This window comes from Schistocerca nitens, chromosome 2, assembly GCF_023898315.1.
Source record: "Schistocerca nitens isolate TAMUIC-IGC-003100 chromosome 2, iqSchNite1.1, whole genome shotgun sequence".
Lineage (NCBI taxonomy): Eukaryota > Metazoa > Arthropoda > Insecta > Orthoptera > Acrididae > Schistocerca > Schistocerca nitens.
In genome coordinates this window covers 300,578,957-300,605,479 of record NC_064615.1, presented here as the reverse complement: position 1 = coordinate 300,605,479, position 26,523 = coordinate 300,578,957, and the positions used below count along the sequence as shown (strand labels likewise).

At 40.7% G+C, this 26,523-nt stretch overlaps 1 protein-coding gene across 1 annotated transcript in view; it reads left to right on the top strand.

Annotated features, from left to right (window-relative positions):
- Positions 1-26,523, top strand: part of LOC126236054 (esterase E4-like) — a 119,984-nt gene that overhangs the window by 36,531 nt on the left and 56,930 nt on the right. The window contains exons 2-6 of the mRNA XM_049945094.1: positions 6,940-7,068; positions 9,406-9,565; positions 10,704-10,889; positions 14,679-14,863; positions 23,844-24,018. Of these exons, the coding sequence (XP_049801051.1) occupies positions 6,940-7,068; positions 9,406-9,565; positions 10,704-10,889; positions 14,679-14,863; positions 23,844-24,018 (835 nt within the window). The remainder of the gene's footprint in view (positions 1-6,939; positions 7,069-9,405; positions 9,566-10,703; positions 10,890-14,678; positions 14,864-23,843; positions 24,019-26,523) is intronic.

Genomic DNA, 26,523 nt, shown 5'->3' with positions numbered 1-26,523 from the left:
ACTTCCACTTATGTGCACATCTCCTTCCTTGTGTTGCAATTTTTTCTCCATCAGTGCATATTGTGAAAAGTAATGGTCCTATAACTCTTGTCGTATGCACCACTTTTATTTTATGTCTGAAGATTCCTCTCTATTGAGAACAGCATGCTGTGTTCTGTTTTCTAGAAACTCTTCAACTCAGTCACACAGCTGGTCTGATATTCTGTGTGCTAGTATTTTGTGCAGAACTATATACTGTCTTGTATACCTTCCTATCAGAATTCATTAAGAAAGTCTCTACGAAAATCATAATTGTCTTACACTCTATAACACACCATTCTTAACAAAATGTGATGATTATCTAACACCAACTTCTGTGTGCAAGGAGTCTGCCTCAGAAAATTAAGTATCACAAAGTTATTTCCATATCTGAGATGCTGAGTCACAGAGAGGCACAACGAAAAGACTGTCTCAAATAAAGCTTTCAGCCCATAAGACCTTCGTCAAAAATAGATGACAGACAGACAGACACACACACACACACACACACACACACCACACAAATGCAACGCAACTCACACACACATGACTGCAGTCTCAGGCTACTGTAGCCACACCGCAAGCAGCAGCACCAGTGCATGATGGGAGTGGAAACTGGGTGGAGGTAAGGAGTAGGCTGGGGTGAAGAGGGGGAGGGATAGTAGGGTAGGGGTGGCAGTCACTTCAGTGCCACTGGGGAGCACACAGGGACACGCGGCTGCTACAGTCGCAGGTTTGAATCCTGCCTCAGGCACGGATGTGTGTGATGTCCTTAGGTTAGTTAGGTTTAACTAGTTCTACATCTAGTGGATTTATGACCTCAGATGTTAAGTCCCATAGTGCTTAGAGTCATTTGAACCATTTGAACACAGGGAAGGTGGAAAGGGTAGGGCAGCTACGTGCAGTCGGGAGATTAGGCGGAGGGTAGGGGAGAGCTGGTGGGGCTGGGAGGGGGATAGCAGAAAAGAAGAATAAAAAAGACTGGATGCAATGGTGGAGTGAGGGCTGTATAGTGCTGCTGGAATGGGAACAGGGAGGCTGGATGGGTGAGAACAATGACTAATGAAGGTTGAGGCCAGGAGGGTTACTGGAACGTAGGATATATTGCAGGGAGAGTTCCCACTTGCACAATTTAGTAAAGCTAGCATTGGTTGGTAGGATCCGTATGGTGCAGGCTGTGAAGCAGTCATTGAAATTAAGAATGTCGTGTTGGGCGGTGTGCTCAGCAACTGGGTGGTCCATTTGTTTCTAGGCAACAGTTTGTCGGTGGCCATTCATGTGAACAGACAGCTTGTTGGTTGTCATGCCCACATAGAATACAGCACATGTGACTGGCGTCACAGGTAGACCTGCCTTTGAAGGGATGGGTGATGTTTGTGACTGGACTGGAGTAGGAGGTGGTGGGAGGATGTATGGTACAGGTCTTACATCTAGATCTGTTACAGGGGTACGAGTAATGAGGTAAGGGGTTGGGAGTATGGGTTGTGTAGGGATGGACAAGTATATTGTGAAGCTTTGGTGGATGGCAGAATACCACTGTGGAAGGGGTGGGAAAGATAGTGGGTGAGAATGTGCTCTATCTCTAATGATCTCATGGCTGCAGTCCACATTTTCTGAATTACAAATGTGACAAGATGGATATGTGTGATTATCCAATATTGAAACATGACTTCTGTGTAACGCAAGGAGCCTACAAGAGAAAATTAAGTACGGTATCAAGACATTATTTCCACATGTATAAAATGTTTGTTGGTATCTGTCTGTAGAGAGCACCTCGCCTCCAAAGGACTCTCAGTGAGGAAGGAGCCTTAATTAGGCAGCATGTTGCAACCGCTGGTGGACCCTGAGAAGCTGGGGTGCTGGTGGTGGGGGAAGGGTAGGGTGGCAGTGCACATGTGCACTTTCCTCCCTCTTCCTTCGTCACTGCACCTTGTCCACTCCTTCCCCATGGTACAGCAAGAGTGGATTGCAAAAATAAATAAATAAATCTGTGGTAGAGGCTAATAGTGAAGTTTTATGCATGATCTGTGGTTTATTTGTTCTGCCAATAGTGTGACTGTTCAGTGGCAAGTGTGTAACCTTATTCCTATGAAGGTCAATTGGTTTATCTTCCCCCCACAGTGTAAATGGGTAACATATGTGACACTGATATGTACACAGGGGTCACAAGCCATGTGTAGGTAGCTGGCTTTCTTGTCAGAATCGGTGTAATTGTGGAACCTATTGGGCCAACTATTTAGTAATACACATTCATAGCACAATTTAGTGGTAATTATTAAACATGGGATCAGTGTAACTAGTTTGGTAGGTCAGTTAAACTCAGTCTTAATTATTAGACACAGTAATTGTGTAGTAATCAGTAGGATAAGGTCTCAACTTAATTTTTTTTCTTACTGTTCTGTCTGTAAATGCCACTGTGGTGTCCTAAACACTTGTTGTGGGGAAATGCAATGACCGTAGCTTTCCCCCTATTTATAAGTTAACCAACTTGTCTAGAGATTTGGAGGGAAGGGATGTTTGATAGTGACATCACAGTCTGCCATCTGGACCATTAACTTTTACTGTGATGTCACAGCCCACCATCTTGAATAAATTTGGCAATGGTGTAGGCTGCTGCAGCTTTTCCCACTATTTTTACACCACCCAAAAAGGGGGAGGGTGTGACCTCAATATTGGTGTAGATCTGGCTTCAATACCAAGTATGACAGCAGTGGTACAGCTCCTTTACTTATACAATGACACTTTGATGCTGCTGCAGTAAGAACTGTGAGAAGTCTGTAAATGTTTAAAGGAGGACAAACAGAGTTTCCAGTAATTATCCAGCAATAATTCTTATCTTAATTTTTCTGCCTGTTAAAGAAGAACAAGCTCTGTAGAATTTGTCTCTGGTAGTAGCAATGATTGATAGTAAGTATTTTCTGTGCATTAGTCTATAAAGGGGAACAACCACTGTCTTGCACATGTCTCCTATTGTGAATGATTATGTATAGTCACAGTGAGCAATATTCAATATTTTATGTGTGTCAGAATACAGGAAGATACAATTACTGACTTTTACTTGTCTCCCATTGTGGTTAAAGTATTTGACTATGTAGTGTCAGAACAAGTTACAAGCACAGTGCTCATTTCTGACAGCATAAGATAGAACTCAGGGACCGGGAGCTGCTCAGCCATTCCAAAATCACCTGTTCTAAGCATCATGAAAGACTTTCTCCTTCTCACTCTGTTAAAGGGAGCTTGGAGATGAGCCCACTTTCAGTGATCTGATTGCACCACACAGGTTACACCTTTGCCCCTGTGCCAGGATGTAAAACACCTCACTCATGGTTATGCATTTTAATAAGTGTTGTACTCTCAAAAGTGACTGTATTAGAGGAAAACACTATGTTAGAGAAAGGGTGCTGCCACAGTGAATGGAATAGTTAGCTGCTCCATATGACTTGGATGCCATCAGACATGATACTGACTTTTGAAGTGACCATTCAGTGCAGGACTGGCAAAGTTCGTAGCATGATTGCATTTCATCATAGCCAGGTCATGGGTGTTCAGTGTGTGGAACACTACAGCTACAGTATTATGGCAGATCTAGGGGTCACTGCCTATGACCATGTTTCATAGCATTGTACATACAAATTGCAGCTCACAAGATCACTTACTAATTCAATGTTAAATCTCACCAACAGTGAGCAGCCATGCTATCCAGAACTACAACCTCACCAATGTATGCTGAAACCACTATCCCATGCATGTACCTCTATATACTACACATCACATGACATTGAGTTTAGTATGCATATAATAACACTACTAATAGATGTGCAAAGGGTGTAAAAAGCTCATGCACACTCATGAATCATGGTCCATACTGATGGCTTGTTGCAAGTTCCACATTTGGTGATATGTACTTGCTCAAGAGGTATAGTTCAGGGAGCTGATGGAGGTATTCTCAGTGGGTAATATTTATATGATATAAAATAAGGTTCTAGGATGTCTGTCATTGTCTTTCACCATAAAATTATACAGGCATGTACTGTCCACTTCCGTGTAATAGTCTGTTCACCTGTACCACACCATCGCTTCCAGATTGAATCAGAATAGTGTAAAAGACACTAAACACATAGAAGGATATTTGTTTGGACATCCAGATCACTTAACCCCTCTGTTACTGAGCTCCTCTGAGATGCCATATGCTTGACCCAGGTCTGACCAGTCTGCATCTAGTTGTGGATTTAGATGGTTCATGAAATTATGTGTCACTGCTATAACCTAGGTAGATGTCACTAAACCCATTTTTCATGAATGTATGTTACTTGTCTTATCTGAAATATAATCTTCCAGAATTTTAAGACTAATCTTTCATGTCATATGCAGTGTCTTTCCTCTAACATCAGTCATTGCAAATTATTGATAATTCCTACTTGTTTTTATTCATACTGAACAAATCCACAGTGAATTGAATAGTTCTTCTTAGAATTTTTTCATACTTTTCTCTTAAAGCAACTACTTAAAGGAGCCACAATGGTCAAAATAATTTAAAAATTCCTCAAATGAATATTTGGTACATGACCAATTTAATGTCCCTGGCATTCTTTTAATAACTTTCATGTATACGGTGAGACAGGAGGAAAAGTACATGCTTTTATGGGTGATAGTACTGATGATCCTGAACAAAAAACTTCTAATAAACAAATGCCCTTTTCTTAACTGTCTCCATGTAAACCAATGAAAACAGCTAAGAATGGGAAAGGTGTAGGTGATTGTAAATTAAGATACTGTTATGTTATGGTTTGTTTAATTGTGTACATTTCCTCACAGAAGATGTTCAAACAGACCACCATCAACTTCAATGCGTGTTGCTGCTCTTGTAGACAGGTGTTGTGTCACTGATCCAAGCTCACTTTTGCATTGCTTTATCTGTGCACAAGCATGTAAAATATGAGTGAAGAGTTCCTCTCTCGTGTCCACTCTGTGCTTGTAGACATCACTCTTCAGCCACCCCCACAAACAGTAATCCATTGTGGTAAGATTGAGTGACCTTGGTGACCAATCCAATGACAAGGATATGTTGTGTTGAGATACTGTGTCACTGGCCATATGGAATGTGTACGAGCTCCATCATGCTGAAAGTACAGACGAGCTCTATTGCCAAATGGATATCCTCCACATATTCTGGTAACATGTTTTGAAGAAACTCAAGATACCGTGTCCCAGTAAGATGATTATCTAAAACAACTGGACCAATGAGTTGGTCATCGGTAATACTGCACCACATGTTGACTGAGAAACGTCACTGAAAATTCGTTGCCACAGTAGTGTGCACACTTTCATTTGCCCATACATGAGAATTGTGCATGTTGTTGATCGCATGTTGTTGATCCATTGTGGGTAAATGTTGACTCATCAGTGAGCAGAAACATGGAAATAATCGCTCATTGGCAATGATCCATTGACAAAATTCTTGCCGAGCAGCAGCATCTCCTTCATGCAGATGCTGTACATTCTGCCGATGAAAGGGCTACAGACCTTGCTCATGTACTGTACCAATCATGTTTGTGGAATATCAAGTTGGGCAGCAATTCTTCTAGAGCTAGTAGTAGTGTTGCATTCCACTACTTGAAGAATGTTTTCAACTTCATTAAGAGTTTGTTGCTTGGAACGTTCAGAGACAACATTTATGTTGAAAAGCGTATCATGCTCACACAATTCATGAAACGCCCTGCTAAACACTCTGCTATCTAGCACCCAGCAATTCAGAAATCATTGTTGGTATTTTCACACAGCAGCTCTGGAATTCCCATTGGACAAACCATAGTCAAACACCATGTCAGCATACACTGCATGTGTGAAGATCCGTGTCATTTTCACTACACAAAACTTTATTCATTGTTCACGTAACAACACTGTAGTACCGTGCATGATGACAAGCACTGTCGGACTGAGACTTGAAGTAAACAAGTGCACTATGCACTATGCACAAGTGAACTGCTTACTGACATGATTAGTAAGGATGGTGCTACACGTTTCCCATTCCTAGTTGTTTTCATTGGTTTACCTAGAAACGGTTAAGAAAAAGGCATAAGTTTAGTAGGAGTTTTTTGTTCAGAATCACCACTAGTGTCACCTCTCAAAGCATGTACCTTTCTTCCTGACTCACCTTGTACATGTCTTGCTCACAGCAAGACTTACATGGTCATTCTACCTTAAATAAATCTGGATGGCTTCCTAAATATTTGAAACATATGTCTGGTTCTACAACAGGCGAGGATTCATGATGTGGTGTCCAGCTAATTCCCACCCATAAGATTTTGTCTCCCCTCAATCCCAAAACAGGTGGCACCCTCTTGTCCTGCCCTTCCTTTCTAATCATCCCCAATCCATTCCTTTCTCCTCCTTGAGGAAGGGACTAATAGTTCTGAAAGCTAGGATAATGTCATGTTTTTTGTGTGTGCCTATCTATAGTACTGATATTGTACCCCCTGAAGATGAATGTTGTTCAGCAATTTTGGCTCATTATTTTAAAGTTTTTCCATCTTGTATTCTCCACTACATGTTAATAACATCAGAAATTTCTTCTTCAGAAATTAGGTATTTCAGGTGGTCTCCTAAAAAGAATGCACAAGGATTAAGCTCTAGCACTCAAGCTAATTACACTACAGCACTACATAGCATCCATGGCAAATACTTCTGTAAGGAAAAACTGTGTGTGTGTGGGGGGGGGGGGGGGGGGGGGGGGCATGCACACATGTATTTGTGCATGTGCATGTGCATGCAATCTCACTCTGAAGAAGGATTTGTTTGAATCTTCTTTATGTTCCTAACAATGATTCAATACATTTACTTTTTATTTGGTTGTTATCTTTACTTCTTAATTACTTGGCTTGATATAAGACCCATTATGAAAGCAGAGCTTTGATTTTACAGCCTCCATCACCTCCACAGCCTTGGAATGATATTATAAATGCTACAGAAGATGGAGCATGGTGCCCAAATGCAGAGAGTGCAAATGGTACCTCAGAGGACTGCCTGTTTCTCAATGTGTATACAACCAAAGTAAGTAAAAAAAACTTCTAATTAACTCCAAACTGTTTCATTGTGGTTGCAGGAAACAGTCATACAAACTTTCAGTAACTTCTGTAACTATCTGATGTATTTTGCATTAAATATAGCATACGTTAAATTTTCTCTTTCTTATATAACTTCTGCAATAGTTTAGCAGAAATGTGTGTCGCAACATATCATCAATTATACAATGCATACAATACCCAGTTATGAAGGAAGTATTTAATTATCACAATAGTATGTACTGAGTTGTCAGGATGAGTGTCTAAACTGTAACCTCTCAGTCATCAGCACATGCTGTAGTTCGAGTAGTAAAATCATACCAGAATAGATTCACATAACTCTTACAATTTCCATATGTACAAAAGAGAGTCATTAACTTGATACTTACATATACAAACAACAGTTTTAGTACTAATAATATTCACACATAAAGCATATTTTTGCTAAAAATAACATATTTGGCTTTAAAAGCATACAATCAATAGCATAATAAAACATTTCACCCCTGACTTCCAAAGAGTTTAATTAAGTAATCTTAAAATAGAATAGTAAGCATCATGCCATATGTGTCAGAAAAATCTAAATGTATATACATTATTATGTATCATAAGATATCATAGCATGTTTTTATACAAGATGTGCAGAATAAAACTGGCGTAGTAAATATTTCATGCACCTTAAGATAGGCATCCCAACTTACATCTTCCACCCCAAGATGTAGGACCCATGCCCATCATAAGACTGATTTTGCCTGGTGGTGTTGTGGGCACATGACATGGCAAGGACAATATTTGAGCAGAGCAGAGACAAGTGGGGAACCATTCTAGAGATGCTATGGACCAGAAATGGAGAAATCTGTTGGCTTAAGTGACTCTGACACAGGGCAGAGTGTTACAGCCCAGTACTTGGGAATGGCCATCTTGGAAACATTGTAGTTAGTCAGCTGTCCATGTACTACTGTCACGAGCATCTATAGAAAGTGGCTGAGGGTGACGAAACCACGACTAGGCGACAATAAGTTGACTGTCCACATTTCATCATCACGGAATGTGGAGGATGGAAGATTGTCTGCCTTGTATACAAGGCAATCTGTGACAGTTCTGACAACAATGTTTCAATACACTCTGTTTAGTGCACATTGTCAAACTGCCGTAGACAACCCCTACCTCTTTGCATTTTGACCCAGTGACATAATCAATTACAATTTGCATGGAATCATCAAGACTGGACTGTGGACCAATGGAAATGTGCACCTGGTCAGATGATCCATGTTTATAGTCACACCAGGTCATGGTCACATACAGATGTGCTGTCATCCAGATAAAAGGTTGCTCAAAACATCAAAATATACACTGTGCGGTGGACACAGGGCAGTGGGAATAGTAATATGCTATGGAGGAGGGGAGGGGGTGTTTAACTGGGCCTCCGTGGACCTGTGGTAGTAATTGAAGGTACCATGACAGCTGAGGACTACACAAATATTTTGTGAACCATCTGCATACCTCCATGCTTGATGTCTTCCTGACAGCAATGGCATCTTCAAGCGGGATAACTGTCCATATCATAATGCAAGAATCAAACTACAGGAGTGTGAGGAGCGTGATAGTGAACTCATGTTGATGCCCTGGCCACCAAATTCACCTGATGTGGACCCAATGGAACACATTACAGAGTTATTTGGTGCCAACTTCACACCCACAAACCATCAGTCCATAATTTTTTTGGTCTTGTGTGAGCTGTGAATAGACATCTGGTGCTATATACCTCCAGAAACCTACACTGGAATTGTCAAATCCATGCCATGTGGGTTTAAGCAGATAGTTATAATACTATATTTTGGCTCATCAGAGTATGACCCATCGGGGCTACTGAAGGATTAGAACATACAAGAATTCTGAGATATTGATGATCAACTTAATAACTGTCAGTGTTTTAATTTGATTCCCAGGCAGATATGAGTTTTAATTTACCACAAACACACAGTTCAGTCTTGACTCATTCCACACCTCAGAAGAGTCCACATTAAATGGTTCAAATGGCTCTGAGCACTATGGGACTTAACATCTGAGGTCATCAGTCCCTAGAACTTAGAACTACTTAAACCTAACTAACCTAAGGACATCACACACATCCGTGCCCGAGGCAGGATTCGAACCTGCGACCGTAGCGGTCATGCGGCTCCAGACTGAAGCACCTAGAACCGCTCAGCGACACCGGCCGGCAGAGTCCACGTCATGATGGGATTTATGGAAGTTATTGTTTGAGTGCAAATTCTGCCACTGACTAAGAAACACCATTAATAAATTCTCTTCTAAACCATTTCAGCTGCCTGAAGGCAGAAAAAATACTGGGAGACCTGTGCTGATCTTCTTCCACCCTGGAGCTTTCTACAGCATGAGAGGGAGCAGTGACCTGTTTGGCCCTCAGTACCTCATGGATGAGGATATTATTCTAGTCACTGTCAACTACAGGCTTGGTGCTCTAGGTATGTACATTTAACATGTGGTCATTTTAGATTTCATCTCATTTTTTTCCACATTTAGACCCAAGTACAGCAAGTATTGTAGTAATAATACCTTTGTAACATAAATTGCATATACATAAAATAAGTGAAAAGAACCACTTGCCTATAGCAGACTGATGAGTGACACATAGGGTCACATTACGGAAAACAGTATTCACTGGTTTTCAAGCCGTGGCTCGTTTTATAGTAGAAAGTACACACATCATTCACACAGACAAACAAACACATACTACTGCAGCTGTAGAGACACTGATTATTGATTACTGAAAGCAGTTACCTGGGCTGATGAATGTGGGATGTGGTAGGGAAGGATGCACAAGACAAGGAAGGGATAGCAGGGCAATGGAAGGCAGGAGTATGAAACACAGATGACTCAGCAGCTGCACAAGATGAAAGACGTACTGAGGGGGTAGAGCATATAAGTGATATAAAAAAAGTTGGAGAGGGGAAAAAGAGAGGGAGAGAGAGAGGGAGGAAGGAAGGGAGGAGGTAGGGAGAGAGGGAGGGAGGGAAAGAGATAGATAGAGAGAGAGGGGAGAGAGAGAGAGAGAGAGAGAGAGAGAGAGAGACAGACAGACACACAGACAGACAGACAGAAGGGGGGAGGGGAGGGAGGGATAGGGTCCACATGGCATGGGGTGGACTGGGGCAGGGGGAGGAGGGGAGGACACAATGGGAGAAGGCAGTACACAATCTGGAAGAAGGGTAAGGAATGGTGTGGACAACAATGGAAGATAAAGGGGAATAGGTAAGGTGAGGCACGGGGAAAAATGATTAGTGGAGGTTTAGGTCATGGGGATTGTGAAAATGTAGGATATGCTGGAGTGCTTTCCCTGGTCCTCCCTTATGTATTTAAAACTAAAATTAAGAAGAACATGTACATATATAACTTCAACTGAAGATGTCAGCAAGATTTCATTTTTGCAACAGCAACTATATTATCATGTCACAATTCAGTCAACAACTTCAACAATTTTATTGATAATTCCCATTATCTGTGAAAATTTTGAAACATTTAATGCAACATTATAGACTGTTTTAATTATTTTCTTCATACCCTACTTACCACAATGGCAGTAAAATCATGATGTACTTTCAGGTTTCTTGAGTACTGGAGACTCTGTTCTTCCTGGAAACAATGGATTCAAGGATCAGGTACAGGCTCTTCGATGGGTGCAGCAAAACATTGCTTCCTTTGGTGGAGATCCAAACAGCGTCACAATTTCAGGGTACAGTGCTGGTGGAGTTAGTGTCTACTTGCACATGCTTTCTCCAATGTCTAAAGGTACTTCAACCAGTTTTAAACATTATTTTGGTGAGAATACTGTTTGAAATATTGTCTTAGTAGTAATATTATCATTTAGCCTTTCATCGCTAGAAATTGCTTGCATAATAAAGTAACAGAAAAATACTGATCATCCCATGCAGATAAATATACTTCTAGGTTGCTAACTGTGGCCTTGAGGCATTTTTAAATGTCTATCTATAATTTTTTTTAAAATCTTATTCATTCATCTGTTCATTCACACATGATATTCTATAAATTCTATCACATAACAAAGCCACGTAAATAATGGTATACAGCCCTTAAATGTACGTAAATAACTTTTATTCATACACTAAGACCAAGACCATTTGGTATGGAAGTTAGCAAGGAGCTGAATTTACAAGCTTACAACAAAGTGAGATCATATGCACATATTTGATAATTTCATGATTTACAACACTGGGAAAGGACCAGTGTACAGTGTGTACAGTGTACAGTGTATTGAGTCCATATGCAACATTACACGTGCATGTTTGTGCAAATCTTTGAGCACAAATACGTGATGGTTGCCGGTGGCAGTTCTCCCATTGCAGGTAGCAGTGCTGCCACTAAGTAGTCTGCTGGAATGCACAGAGGCTCACTGTATACCATTTCAGCCACATGTATGTCAATGTCAGGTTTGAATGCATTTCAGAACCCTAACAGAACTATGCAAAGTGCTTCAGTCCACTTCTTTTGGTGACACACTAGTGATGCCTTTAAAGTTCTGAGCTGCTGCACAACCATACCATTAGTAGTGGGTCATACCTAGTTATGTGGTGCCATTGGAAACTGCACTGTTTGGCTAGGTGCTTGAACATGATGGAATCAAACTGCTGACCCTGGCTGGCTGTGACATGGAAGTGGCAGCTGAAACAGCCCAACAGACCACAGCTTAAACTTTAAACTGGGGACAGGAATCTGAGTGAGATGTAGTCTGATAGATGTAGTATTCAACAGCTGTCATAACAGTGGGTCCATAGCCTGTTTCGTATGAAACTCTGTGTTGTCTATAGTCTGTGCCACAGAACAGATATGAGACCAGTAGTCAGCCACAAAATTTTCAGTACCTTGTATGTGGCGAACGTCTGTGTTGAACTAGTTTATGAACTCAGTGCGCTAGAACTTTCTGGATGGGATCTTGTCACTAATGTAGTCAAATGTGGAAGTAATTGTCTTCTGCAGAATGAGATTTTCACTCTGCAGCGGAGTGTGCGCTGATATGAAACTTCCTGGCAGATTAAAACTGTGTGCCCGACCGAGACTCCAACTCGGGACCTTTGCCTTTCGCGGGCAAGTGCTCTACCATCTGAGCTACCGAAGCACAACTCACGCCCGGTACTCACAGCTTCACTTCTGCCAGTATCTCGTCTCCTACCTTCCAAACTTTACAGAAGCTCTCCTGCGAACCTAGCAGAACTAGCACTCCTGAAAGAGTGGTTTGTTAAAGTAGTCACTGGATGAGCTTCACTTGCAGGATGGAAGTATCTGACAGTCACATAAATTGTCAACAGTTCTCTATCACATGCATTCCACTTTTCTTGGGCAGGCTGCAACTTTTTATAGTGGTTGCCAGTGTTGGCCCACCTGTTGCTGGAACACTACACTGATTTCTGACTGACTCATGTTGTTGATATAGATAGGTGAGCTGAGACACTGGATGAGCGAGCAGCACTGGATGACTCAAGTGGAACAGCTTGCCCATTTTGGGACACCCTTTAACGGGTCACCATCTTGTGGTGCAAGGCCTGTAAACACACCTGTGAGAGGTGTCTGTACAGCCACTGATGCCAGGAGGTGATGATGGTAGAAATTTATCATACCAAGAAGATGTCTCAGTTGCTGGTAATCTGCTGGTTTCAGCAGGGATTGTAGTGTTGGTAACTTCTCTGTCAGTGGGAGTGGGGGGAGCCTCATTAGGCATCAGCTGCATTCAGCCAGCTGGTCCAATGATGCTGCCATGGCTGTTGGAGCAGGCAACTTGAGCAGTACATAGACCCTATTGTCAACCTGTGGCAGTTTTCCAGGCGAGTTATTGCCAAGTTCTAACAATGCTGTTCACACTTGTGCTGGTAGTTGTTGCTGCCAAATGTGTAGCAACAAATCATTGGATCCAGTGGTACTGCCAGCTAAATTACACAGATCTTACCAGATCTTCAAGGTGTTTTGCCACCACACTTTTCTTGGTATGTCACCTGTCTGATCCGGAGGTCAGAAGATGTTGTATAGTGAGAAATCAAGTCACCTTTTTCTGTTGTAAGCTTGATTCAATGGCCAGTGCACAATAATGTCCAAAACTAATGCTGTGATTTCGTGGTTGAAACTACCAATTACCAAAATAAATTGTTCATGGTCATTGGTCACTTGTTGTCAATGGAATATGTTTTCCATATGTGTGAACCAAGTTTGTGGTTGGCTGGGGATGAACAGCAGAGCCTGCAATTGCAGTTGCATTACATGTGGACTGCTGGAGCTGGCAGATGGATAGTTCATTGCTCCAAATTTCAATAACTTGTTCCATTAAAGGTCTTTAGTCTGATATAATCACAGCCTTGGGTTTGATGTGAAAATTCACTGCACCATGGCGTGTAACTGGTTGTGTCGCTTGTGTTCATGGCACTGTTATAGAGTTAAGCATTAAATGTGATTGTGCCATGGAAGAATTTACCAGGACTGATAGATTTTTTAAAGTTTGGTTTAATGTTTGGTGGGAATGTTAACTGCAGCCTGTTTGGATAGAGTCATTGCAGAATTAGCATCATATTCATTGCACTGCATAGGTTCATATTCTGAATCAAAGGGAAAGCAAGTTCACATACCCGGATGTCATCGTAAAGGTTGTTGATTTTGTCTGTGATGGTGAGGAACAGCATGTTGTCATCACCCATTGTTTTGGCACATATTTAACCATTTTCTGAGGATATCAGTTGCAGGGCATCAATGAAGTTCATAACTGGTGTCACCAATTACATGGGCAAGACAAGTAACCCACTTAAATTACAGCACATAGCCTTAAAATGTCCAGAAACCTCATTTGTTCACACACAAAACCATATGAGGCTGTTCCGTACAGAAATTAGCAAAGAACTGAATTAACGAGGTTACATCAAAGGTAAAAATGCATGCCAAAGATGTCACATGTAAGTATCAATAAATTCATAACATACTAAGACAAAATACATCACTGCCATAATCCTTTATGTTTCTAAAATAAGTTATGGTACACATCAAGGTAGAACATGAAAGTCAGTAACTGCTAGGACAATCTCCATCTAATTGAAATATATCTGGTGGATGTTGTGCTTACAAGATTTCATTTTACAAGGAAATTATATAGTTACTTCACTGAATTAGCTATAAAATTACTGGGTCTCTATGTAGAAGCAGACTTAATTCAAATGAATAATTTTGCTGCCTGGAAATAATGGCAGTTCTGTGAATACAGTTTAAAGTAAAAGTGTGCACTGCAAGGTAATATTCTCTTCTCGTGTGAATGCTTTTCAAAAAAACTGTAGCAGGAATAAATTGTTGATAAATTATTGATATTTGTTGCATGGCATATTTGGGAGATGTGGTAACTTCATAAGAAATCACCATCTATGTAATATATTTTGGGCTGAAACCATGTTAATTATATGTTATGTTCTTTTTCATTTTGCAGTACTATGACAATTAGTTTTCTTGCATGATATACTGTAAGACATAATACCTTCAGTTTATTTATTTAAAGTATGATACATACTTTTACAGCATTTTGATTCTTTACAGGTTTGTTCCACCGAGGAATTGCAATGAGTGGTGCTGTTCAGTCCATAGTAATTAAAGATCCATTGCAACAGGCACAAAAGCAAGCAAGATTACTAAACTGCCCTGATGGAACTTCACAGGAAATAGTTAACTGTTTGAAAGGCAAAGATGCTCAAGAAATTGCTGATACTCTAGGAGGATTTGTGGTAAGTGTAGCATATTGCCTAATTAATGCCAGAGAACATAAAATGGAATATTATAAATTAATTTAATTTATTTTTTAAAATTACCATTAATCAGCCAATTAATTGTATTTTTTTCTATCTGACTAGCCATTACTGTGTAGATATAAAAAGAACACAGTCTTCTCAGTAAATATCAATTCAGAGGGAAATGTCGACGCTGTGTGTGTGTGGTGGAGGGAGAGGGGTTTTAGACAGTTGCCATCTCCAGAAATCAAGAGCACTGATGCTCGGGCATGATGTCTAAACAGCCCGAGAGGTGCTGCAAGTAAATAGATACCTGGCTTGATATTCCAAGAGTGTGTTCACCAACTGGATGTGGGGCAGTACCTACATAAAACAATTTTTGTGGGCTGTCTTTCTTGATAAACATTAGGCGGTGACCAACCCAATATAAAATGCTGTGTGTAATTTACAATTCAGACAATGCACTACCTCAGCTTACATTTCCTTTAATTGTGCAGTGATAGTACGTGGCATCAGGAATGTGAAATGAGCCATACTGTAATAGGATTAACTGTATGGTAGTCAGTTATATGGCAGTGAAGTATGTTTTCAAATGTTCCAAGGCCTTTCAATTTTGTTTCATAGACTGGAGAATCAGCAAAGGAGTATGGGCTATTGGGGAAGGTTTGAGGAGGATATGGGCAATGTTGATTTCACTTTAGATGTAGGTTTAAAGAAATCATATTGTTGAAATACAAGCTAATTAATTATGCCAGTCTAAGACAGTGTTGAAAATAACGACATATTTGTCAAATTTTTGTGTACTACTTCTGATGTTGGGCTGCACCAAAATGTCTTGAGGAATCTGTTACTGTATCAGGTGATTTTCGGAAACTAATATTTTCGTCACATTAAGTTATCTCCTCTGAAGTTTAAGTTTGTGCAGGAGGACATGACTCATGCAGAATGAATGACAGCTGATAAAATAAAGATATTGTTTGTTGGTGAAAATAATATGAGTAATAGTGTTGAAATGTCTACCGTAGAGATGAAATGTTAGTGATATCTCCAAAGTACATAAATTCTGATGAAGAAGTTGTTGTGTAGCCCCATGAATCAATAAGGGAAGTTCAAGCCCATCATGAGTCCAAAAAGTCAATGTTGTATTTGAAATAAGACAGAAAGTACGCAGACTCTTAAAACACAGTATACATGTGTTTCCTATATATGCAAAGATAGGAGTGAGCCATTCCAATTCCCATCACTGTTCCTCTAATTAGTTTATAAATATATTAGTATTCTGATTTACTGATATTTGTATAACTTGGTTTTCTTGCTGCGCCTTTTTACTTAGTCATACATGGGCACTAATAACCACTCAGTTGTGAGCACCACACTGACCATAACAGTCTAGAGATCACGCGATAGTTCAAATGGAAATTTATTACATATATTTATTTATTTTCCTTCACATTTTGAGTTACCATACAACATACTAATATATTTCTTCCATCTAGTTTCTGGAATACAGATCATTGTTATCATTGTTAGCATCAACTTCTCTTCTTGGTATTGATCTGGTATTAAAGTGACATTGTCTATACATTTTCATTATCTTTCCTGTCTCCTGTCTCCTCTTACACCTATTAAAAGAAATGTTTTAAATGTCCAAAAGTGTAAGTATCATTGTACATTTTTTCTGGTTTTTATGTCATTCTAGTGTAAGCAACAGGGAAGTAGATGTCTCTTTCATGTCATTTGGCACTATATTAGTCTCAAAATTATTCAGTATTATTACACATTTATTTCTATCACATCTGTCTGTCTATAAGATATAAAGCAGCATTCACAAGGTATGAGAGAAAAGTAATGAGACTGACGATACTGCAAGCGATCTGGCAATGCTGTGTTGTTCTACTCATTTAGACTGGTGTCCTCATCTCTTCTAGATAGTCAGTCCAAGTTTCAGCTCCACACAGCCATTATGTGATTTTTCAGAGTACTGTCAGTGAAGTTGTGTTTTTGTTGTGTGTTACAAGAATGGAACTGTGAAACTTGGGGCAACGTTATGCACTCAAGTTTTGTGTTAAAGCTGGGGGAACATGCAAGTGTGACCCTTGAAAAGTTGAAACAGGCCTACGGGGAACATTCCTTATCAATAACACACGTTTTTCACTGGTGCAAATCATGTTTGGAAGACCAGCAACACATACAAAATGAACCTTGCTCAGGGAGACCTCCAATTTCAAAAACCGATGAATATGTCAAACATGTGCATGCTCTTGTGAGATCAGACTGACATTTAACAATAAGGATGATGGGTGACCTGTTAAACTTAAACACTTTCACCATACATCAAATTTTCACTGAAGTTCTGCACATGCAAAAGGATTGTGCCAAAATTGTGCCAAAAAACCTCACAACTGTGCAGAAGGGCAATCAAAGAAATATGTGTGATGATATTTTTAAGAGGATTGCGAATGATGACAAATGGTTCAGTCATGTGATCACAGGTGATTAATCCTGGATTGTTGAGTATGATGAGTATGTTGAGTATGATCCTGAGCCACAGCACCAAAATGAGGATTGGCACACTGGGACGTCTCCTCAATCAAAAAAATCCAAGATCAAAATGAATATTGGTTTTTTCGACAGTAGGGATATCATACATAAGAGATTTGTTCATCCAAAAGAAACTGTCAACCACGTGTTTTACAAAAATGTCCTTGAAAGGCTCTGGAGAAGGGTGAATTGAGTGAGACTGGACATTGCAGACAAATTAATGCTTTGACAATGCCCTATGCCACATGGCCACTTCTATCACACAAGCTTTGACCTGAAAAGGCATTCCTGTTGTTCCATAGCTCCCCTATTCACCTGATCTGAGTCTTTGTCACTGTTTTCTTTTTCTGAAACTGAAAAATGTATTAAAAGGGTGTCATTTTTGGGATTCTGGAGAACACCCAAAAGCACATGACTGACATGTTACAGGTCCTATGAGCTGAAGCCTTTCTGCACTGCTGCCAAGGCTGGGAACAATGACTCTGCTGATGTATAGGGAACGGTTTAAGGGGACAACATTTTCATTTGAAAAAATAAAAACTCTGGTAGATAAAAAACCAGTCTCATTTCTTTTCTCACACACCTTTTGTGTGTATGACCACAATCTCTTCCTAAACACATGGATTGGTTTCAACCAAATTTGACAAATAACCATCAAACATTTAACAGAATTTTGAGGTTTACAACATCCTGGCTGTAATAGAAACACAGATATGGGCAAAAACACAGGTATGTTGTGTGCAAATTGTATCAGCCTGCTTTGCTGGGCAACCTCCAGGTCATGGGCTATAAATGCTATTCCGACCCCCTATATAATGGCCGCCCCCACCTCCTGTCCTATCTCATTCACCTCTGCATTCTTTGCCCATCTTACCCTCCCCCCCTTCTCTCTCTCTCTCTGCCCATGTCCTCCTCTCTCACTCTCTACCCTCCACCCCTCACACCTCCCTCTGTATACCTCATCTTCCCTCCTCTCTCATGATCCACCTCCCTCCCCCCACCCTCTCTCAGCAATGTTAATAAGCAACACTGAGCAGTTAGATTGGGGGAAGGCATGATGTATCCAGCCCCTACTATGTCAGTTGCCCAGCATGAAAGACAGGTAGTATGGGAATAGTTGTAACCTGTTTTATTGACCTGCGCTGCAGCACTCCCTACATCAGGTAAACGTTTTTCAAGCTCCTTACATTTAAAGGTTGCCTTACATGACAGCCTTCATCAACCTGATTTGCAGGAGTTACACGTGCAGATAAACATGACTGATTGAAGATTAAGATAGAGGAGGGGATGGACAAATGGGTAGAAGGGGATGCAGGAGTCAGAAGAGGATACACAGAGAGAGGTGGGGAGAAGGAGGTGGATTGGAAGATGGGGCCAGGAGGAGATGGATAAGGAGAGAGAGGGGAAAGGGGAGATGGACATAGGGAGAGGGGACAAGGAAGAGATGGACCAATAGGGAAATGGAGGCAGGAGGACATGGATATGGATGGTGGGAGGAGATGGACAGATAGGGAAATAGTGACTGGATAGGGGGAGGGGCAGGAGGAGATGAAAAGAGATGGAGGGGTGGGAAGAGAGGGACAGAGGGACAGAGAGAGAGAGAGAGAGAGAGAGAGAGCGAGAGGACGGGGAGGAGGTGGATAGATATACATGGGTGATGAGGATGACTTAGAGACTGGCACAGAGGAAGAGGATGACTGAGAGTCTGGGGGGTGGGATTGGGGGGAGGGCAGGTGGAGAGGGAAGGAAGAGAATGACACACGGGAGAATGGAGGGAGGAAGATGAGGTTGCGATATACACTATGTGATCAAAAGTATCGAGACACCTGGCTGAAAATGACTTACAAGATCATGGCGCCCTCCATCGGTAATGCTGGAATTCAGTGTGGAGCTGGTGCACCCTTAGCCTTGATGACAGCTTCCGCTCTTGCAGGCATACTTTCAATCAGGTGCTGGAAGGTTTTTGGGGAATGACTGCCCATTCTTCATGGAGTGCTGCACTGAGGAGAGGTATCAAAGTTGGTTGGCGGGGCCTGGCACAAAGTCGGCATTCCAAAACATCTCAGGGGTGTTCTGTAGGATTCAGGTCATGAATCTGTGCCATTACAGGGATGTTATTGTCATGTAACCACTCCGCCACAGGCCATGCATTATGAACAGTTGCTCAATTGTTTAGAAAGATGCAGTTGCCATCCCCGAATTGCTCTTCAACAGTGGGAAGCAAGAAGGTGCTTAAAATATCAATGTAGGCCTGTTCTGTGATAGCGCCATGCAAAAAAAAGGGGTGCAAACCCCCACCATGATAAGAAATGACCACACCATAGCACCACCACCTCCGAATTTTACTGTTGGCATTACACACACTGGCAGATGATGTTCACCAGGCATTTGCCATACCCACACCCTGCCATCAGATTGCCACATTGTGTACCATGATTTGTCACTCCACACGATGTTTTCCCACTGTTCAATCATCCATTGTTTATGCTTCTTACACCAAGCAAGGCATTGTTTGGCATTTACCGATATGATGTGTGGCTTATGAGCAGCTGCTCGACCATGAAATCCAAGTTTTCTCACTTCCTGCCTAACTTTCATAGTACTTGCAGTTGATCCTGATGAAGTTTGGAATTCCTGTGTGATGGTCTGGATAGGTGTCTACCTATTACACATTGTGACCCTCTTCAAATGTCAGCAGTCTCTGTCAGTCAACAGACGAGGTCGGCTTGTATGCTTATGTGCTGTACGTGTCCCTTCACGTTTCCACTTCATTATCACATCAGAAACAGTGGACCTATGGATTTTTAGGACTGTGGAAATCTCACATACAGATGTACGGCACAAGTGACAACCAATCACCTGACCACATTTGAAATCCGTGAGTTCTGCGCAGCACCCCACTCTGCTCTCTCATGATGTCTGATGACTACTGGGGTCGTTGATATGGAATACCTGGCAGTATGTGGCAGCACAATGCACATAATATGAAAAACGTATGTTTTTGGGGATGTCCAGATTCTTTTGATCACATAGTGTATATAACAAAGAAAACAATCAATATTTGACAAAATAATTTAATTGGATGTATAACAAAATCTACTCATCAAGTGGCGGCAGAACACACACACACAAAAGAAAGTTATAATTAGGCAAGCTTTCAGAGCCAGTGGCTCCAAAAGCTTGCCTAATTATTTCTTATTTGTGTGTGTTCTGCTGCTGCTTGAGGAGTAGATTTTTTCAATTAAATTATTGATTTCAAGGAACCCAGTGTCTCCATCAGTACTGCATAATGATGGAGAAATTACAGCATGCAGTTTAGGCAAAATATTTGTGAAAACTGCAACAAAAGTGCAGCTGCATCATGGAAACATATGTCCCAATTATGCAAAGGTTGTAATGCAGAAGTTACACTAACTCAAGTGGTCGATACTTGAGCATCCACTGTATAGTTCTAATATCTCCCAATGTTCATCATATTTCGGGCTTGCAGCCGGATCACGTTGACATCTTGGCACGATATTTCAGCTAACAAACATGCAGCCATCTTCAGGTGAGTACGAGACTGAAGATTACCGGTGCGTGTCGTTCTATATATACCAAAAATTGGCGCGGCGGCGCCTGCGCAGTGGAGAAGGCTAATACCACGCCCCCTATCTAATTTGGCGCGCTCTGCAGCAGAAGCGGGCCGCACATGTGTAGTGGTGTACCTACATTTGCGCTATCTGTCGTAAAGCGCCTTCGCGCAGCTGAGACGTGGTAGTCGAAAGTATAAAATCAATTTTCGTCAGCCGTCGCACTAGATGCCGACCCATGTCTCTGTGAAGCGATTAAAGAAATTACAGGATCCCATGCTTTATCCATCTGAAAGCCGCCGTCTCGATTAATAAGATCTTTTGCCAATTGTATCTCCATGGACTCCTTGATAATGGATTCCCAAAAAGATCTAGTTGTCGCTAAAATTTTTGTTCCACAATAATCCATGGAGTGTCCCGTCGAAATACAGTGTTCTGCTATGGCTGATTTGTTAGGCTGTAGTAGACGTGTGTGGCGCTCATGCTCCACGCATCTTTCCCGTACTGTGCGAGTAGTTTGGCCTATGTAGGATTTGCCACATTGACAAGGGATCTTATAAATACCCGCCTTCCTCAGACCCAGATCGTCCTTCACAGAGCCAAGCAAAGCTGATATTTTTGTAGGTGGTCGGAAGATCACTTTAACACAATGCTTCTTTAAAATCCTTCCTATTTTAGAGGAGAGGTTACCCACATACGGAAGAAACGCCCTGGACCTGACCACCTCTTTGTCTTCTTCTTCTTGTTTCTCTTTACATTTCTTCTTTGTTACAGCTGCGCGGATTTGGCGTGTAGAATATCCATTCTCCCTGAAGACGGATTGCAAATGTTCTAATTCTTTAGGAAGGCTGTCCTTATCAGATACCACATGTGCCCTGTGCACCAGAGTACGCAGCAAACCCATGGTTTGTGCAGGGTGGTGGCAGCTTGTCGCCTGCAAATACAGATCTGTGTGTGTGGGCTTCTGGTAGACGGAGTGCCCCAAAGATCCATCGGTTCTACGATTGACAAGGACATCCAGAAACGGCAGACACCTATCTTTTTCGACCTCCATGGTAAACTGAATATTCTTGTGAATGGAATTCAGATGTTTTAAGAATCCTGCCAGTTTTTCTTCTCCATGGGGCCAAACTACAAATGTGTCATCCACATAACGCCAGAAGACTTTCAGTTTAAATTCAGCTGACTCGAGTGCCTTCTCCTCAAAGTCCTCCATAAAAAGGTTTGCTACCAGAGGGGACATAGGACTGCCCATGGCAACACCGTCAACTTGTTCAAAATATTCATTATTGAATAAGAAATAAGTTGAGGACAGGCAATGATGAAATAATGCTGTTATGTCGGCTTTGAACCTTCTGCTAATGAGTACCAGTGAATCCATCAGTGGAACCTTAGTAAATAAAGAGACGACATCAAAACTCACTAATAAGTCAGAATTGTGGAGTTGGAAGGACTTCAATCGACTAATAAAATCGGCGGAATTACGAATGTGATGTGGACACTTGCCCACATAAGGTCTCAGGTCCAGGGCGTTTCTTCCGTATGTGGGTAACCTCTCCTCTAAAATAGGAAGGATTTTAAAGAAGCATTGTGTTAAAGTGATCTTCCGACCACCTACAAAAATATCAGCTTTGCTTGGCTCTGTGAAGGACGATCTGGGTCTGAGGAAGGCGGGTATTTATAAGATCCCTTGTAAATGTGGCAAATCCTACATAGGCCAAACTACTCGCACAGTACGGGAAAGATGTGTGGAGCATGAGTGCCACACACGTCTACTACAGCCTAACAAATCAGCCATAGCAGAACACTGTATTTCGATGGGACACTCCATGGATTATTGTGGAACAAAAATTTTAGCGACAACTAGATCTTTTTGGGAATCCATTATCAAGGAGTCCGTGGAGATACGATTGGCAAAAGATCTTATTAATCGAGACGGCGGCTTTCAGATGGATAAAGCAAAGTAATCTTCAGTCTCGTACTCACCTGAAGATGGCTGCATGTTTGTTAACCGAAATATCGTGCCAAGATGTCAACGTGATCCGGCTGCAAGCCCGAAATATGATGGACCAATCAATACGCCGGGAAAACTTCAAGATACACATCGCCCAATGTGTTTATCACACCTTTAGTCACTTAAAAAAATGATTTCAGAGTCAATGATTCCTGTCAAATGGAAATGTGCAGTATGCTGTTAGGGACTTCTTCGTGAAGCAAGACATGGTGTTTTACGAAACAGTTATTTCGGTCGGATGTGTCAATAGGATGATTGCCTCAATGCTCGCGGCAATTTTACTTGACTTGCATCCCAGTTCTGGACTGTATGGCCTTCAAATGGAAAATTTTTCATCACCCCTTATATATAAGTATGTCCAGGGACTCCTCCAAAACTCCTCAATTGCCTTCAACCAATTGGCATACAAACAGCAAAAGTTATGAGTATCAGCACTGTGGAGTTTATAACCTCCTAGCTCCAATAGGAGTGCAGATACAGACAAAAATGTATTTTTTCAGTGACTGCCATATAGGTAGCCATGCACAACAGGCATGTTGTGTAGTACCGCTCTGGTTTATTGACCTCTTTTGTAGGGCCTACATGTTGGAGAAAAGGGATGTAGGTGATATACAAAGAGAGGGGGAGGAGGAGATGGACGTATAGAGGTAGGAGGATTAGGTGCATGGAGAGATGAATGGAGGAAGAGAGGGGGCAGGAGGAGACGTATATATGTGCTGAACAAACATGCAGGAGAAACTGCGGGGAAAAGGCTAGTAGTAAATAAATGTTTCTCAACTGTTTTAAATTTTAATTCAGCAGTGATTTTTCTTCTGTATAAATGTGGCTATTTATTATGTTTTCTATTTAGGAATGGGGTTGGGATCCAATTCTGGTGTTTGGAGCAGTTGTTGAACAGGATTATGGAAATGAAACAGAGAGATTTCTTACTGCTGATCCTACACAGCAGTTCCTTTCAGGAAATTTTACCCATATTCCACTAATTACAGGAACCACAAAAGATGAATTCAGCTGGAAAGCTTTGCGTATGTTGACCTTCTTTCAATTACATATGTACAGTTAATCATTTTATAAATAGTGTTTCATGCATGTTCATAAGTTAAAGATTTTTTTTAGAACTGCGAAACAACATGAGCATGTACTAAAAGAAGTCCATGATAACATACAACACAGATACATTGTGTACCTGTACTATCCTGCTTCTACATGTCTACAATACTCTGTGCCAATGCGCTCAAAACATACAGTGAGCAGCACTACACTTAAACCACACCATTGGCTACACTGCCTCTTCCATGCACATACGTTAACTTTTCATTCACTGGAGTACCCTCTATAGTATTAATAAATGAAATCCGAATATGAGCCTACAATCTGTATTGTGTTTTTGAGCTGTTGTGCCACATTTAGTTTGGACAATTTTGATGCAATTTTTATTTCAAACTTACGGACATGAAATATTAATATTGATCAATGATAGCAAAACATAGGGCTAACAGAATTGCTATTTTAGAATTCAAACTAAAACATTTCTGTACAGTTTCATTACTGCAACAAGAAAGCAATTTAAAATAGTTCTCAAATAAAGAAAGTCATGTTTAAAATAAAGTTGTGGTATGTTTTCCTCCTAATTATAAAAGAACTTTTGCATTTATTACTTTCTTCCTCCCTGGTTTTAATTTGTTTTATAGATAATGTACAATTCTTTTGTGGTTGTGCTTTCATAATATTTCTTTTGATAATTATGTGTTAGTTTACTGTTCCAGTTGCTCTGCCAGTGGTTCTGCAGAGTATGGAGATGCAACTGTAGACTTAAGGCCTCCATTCAGAACAATAGCATGGGGGAAAACAGGAAGCGTGTTTCCCACATGGGGAGACCAGAACAATAGCATGGGGGAAAACAGGAAGCGTGTTTCCCACATGGGGAGACCTCTCATTAGACATTCCATTACCTATACATAGTATTCAGTATGAAGCTATGAACTATGTTCATTCAGCTGAGCAAAAAACTCACCCATAACAATAAGAAGAGCCATTGTATAACAACACAAAATACTTAAAGATAGAGCTCACATTTTCATGAACAGGTAAAATATTTGATCATTTATGATCGTGAATAAAACCAAAATCTTCTCCAGGAACAGGATATTGTAGGGAGACAAAATATAAATATTGGAATCCTTATAATGAGCTTTGAGTAGGCACATTATCATACAAGTGCCACTACATGCTACAGTGTGCCAAAAAATTGCTATATCCATCAAATCATCTAAAAACACAATCAAAAAGGACAATGATGCTACTTCATAATTAATTTTTAAGCACTGTACCTACTGTCCTTCTCTTTTCTTACTGAGCCTCTCATTGTTTACCGCAATGCTCCCACAGTCTCTGGTCTCAGTTTCTTCCCATCCTGTATTGTGCGATGTGTTTAGTTCCACTTTTCACATGTATTTTTCAAGCAGTCTCTCCTTGTTTCCCATAACATCTCTTTTGATACTTTGAACATGTTTTAGACCACTTCATTGTTCATAATTTCAAAAATTTCTATTTTTGGAGATGGGTCAAGGACTCACACTCGTAGCAAGAAGAACCTCATGAATCTGAAAGATATCAGAAAAGTATAACAACAATGGAAATTTGTAGATGGAACAAAACATAAAGTAAGTGAAAGTCAACCACTCATTGATAGAAGATTGATGTGTGGAGCACAACAACACATAATAGAAAACACTGTTCACACTAGCTTTTGACCACTAGCTGTTTTTCATGGCCACAGGAGTGTATGTTTGTGTGCCTGCATGGTTACGTCTGCAAATGTGTGTACTATTGCTGGAAAAAGAGCTAGTACTTGAAAACTAGTGTGACTGCTGCTTTCTGTTATGCACTACTGTGCTTCACCCATTGATCCAGTATAGGTGAGTGGTTGCCTCACCCTTATTTTAAATATATCCAAAAATCAGAATACAGGCAATGGAAGGAACACACACACACAGGTGCACACATATATGCACTCCTGAGTGTGCATGCCCCCCCCCCCCACCTCCATGCATACACACACACACACAGAGAGAGAGAGAGAGAGAGAGAGAGAGAGAGAGAGAGAGAGTAACAGTTTGTTTCACTTCCATAAGTTAGTACTGGCAGTACACACTGGTTGTAGACTTTTCATTTGAGTTACATTTGGAATTTACTTGTGAATAGGTCATTCAATTTCCAAATGAACTCTTGAGTCATTTTTTACCCCACTGTTTATTTCTTTAGTTGTCCATGTGCTTCTGATTTTAAGTTGTCCTAAATATACAAATTTGTCAACTGTTTCTGTAATTACAATTCAAACCTAATATTTTCTTATCAGAAAACTGCTTAACTGCAGGCATAAGGATAAACTGTTGTTTTGTAATTTAAATTACATTTTGCAAATTGGCTAGGCTGGATAATACTGTTTTTATTAACTACAAGAACTAATGTGCTTTTGGCTTATATAAAACGTTGCTAGTTAGAAATTTTTAAATAATATGTTGACACTA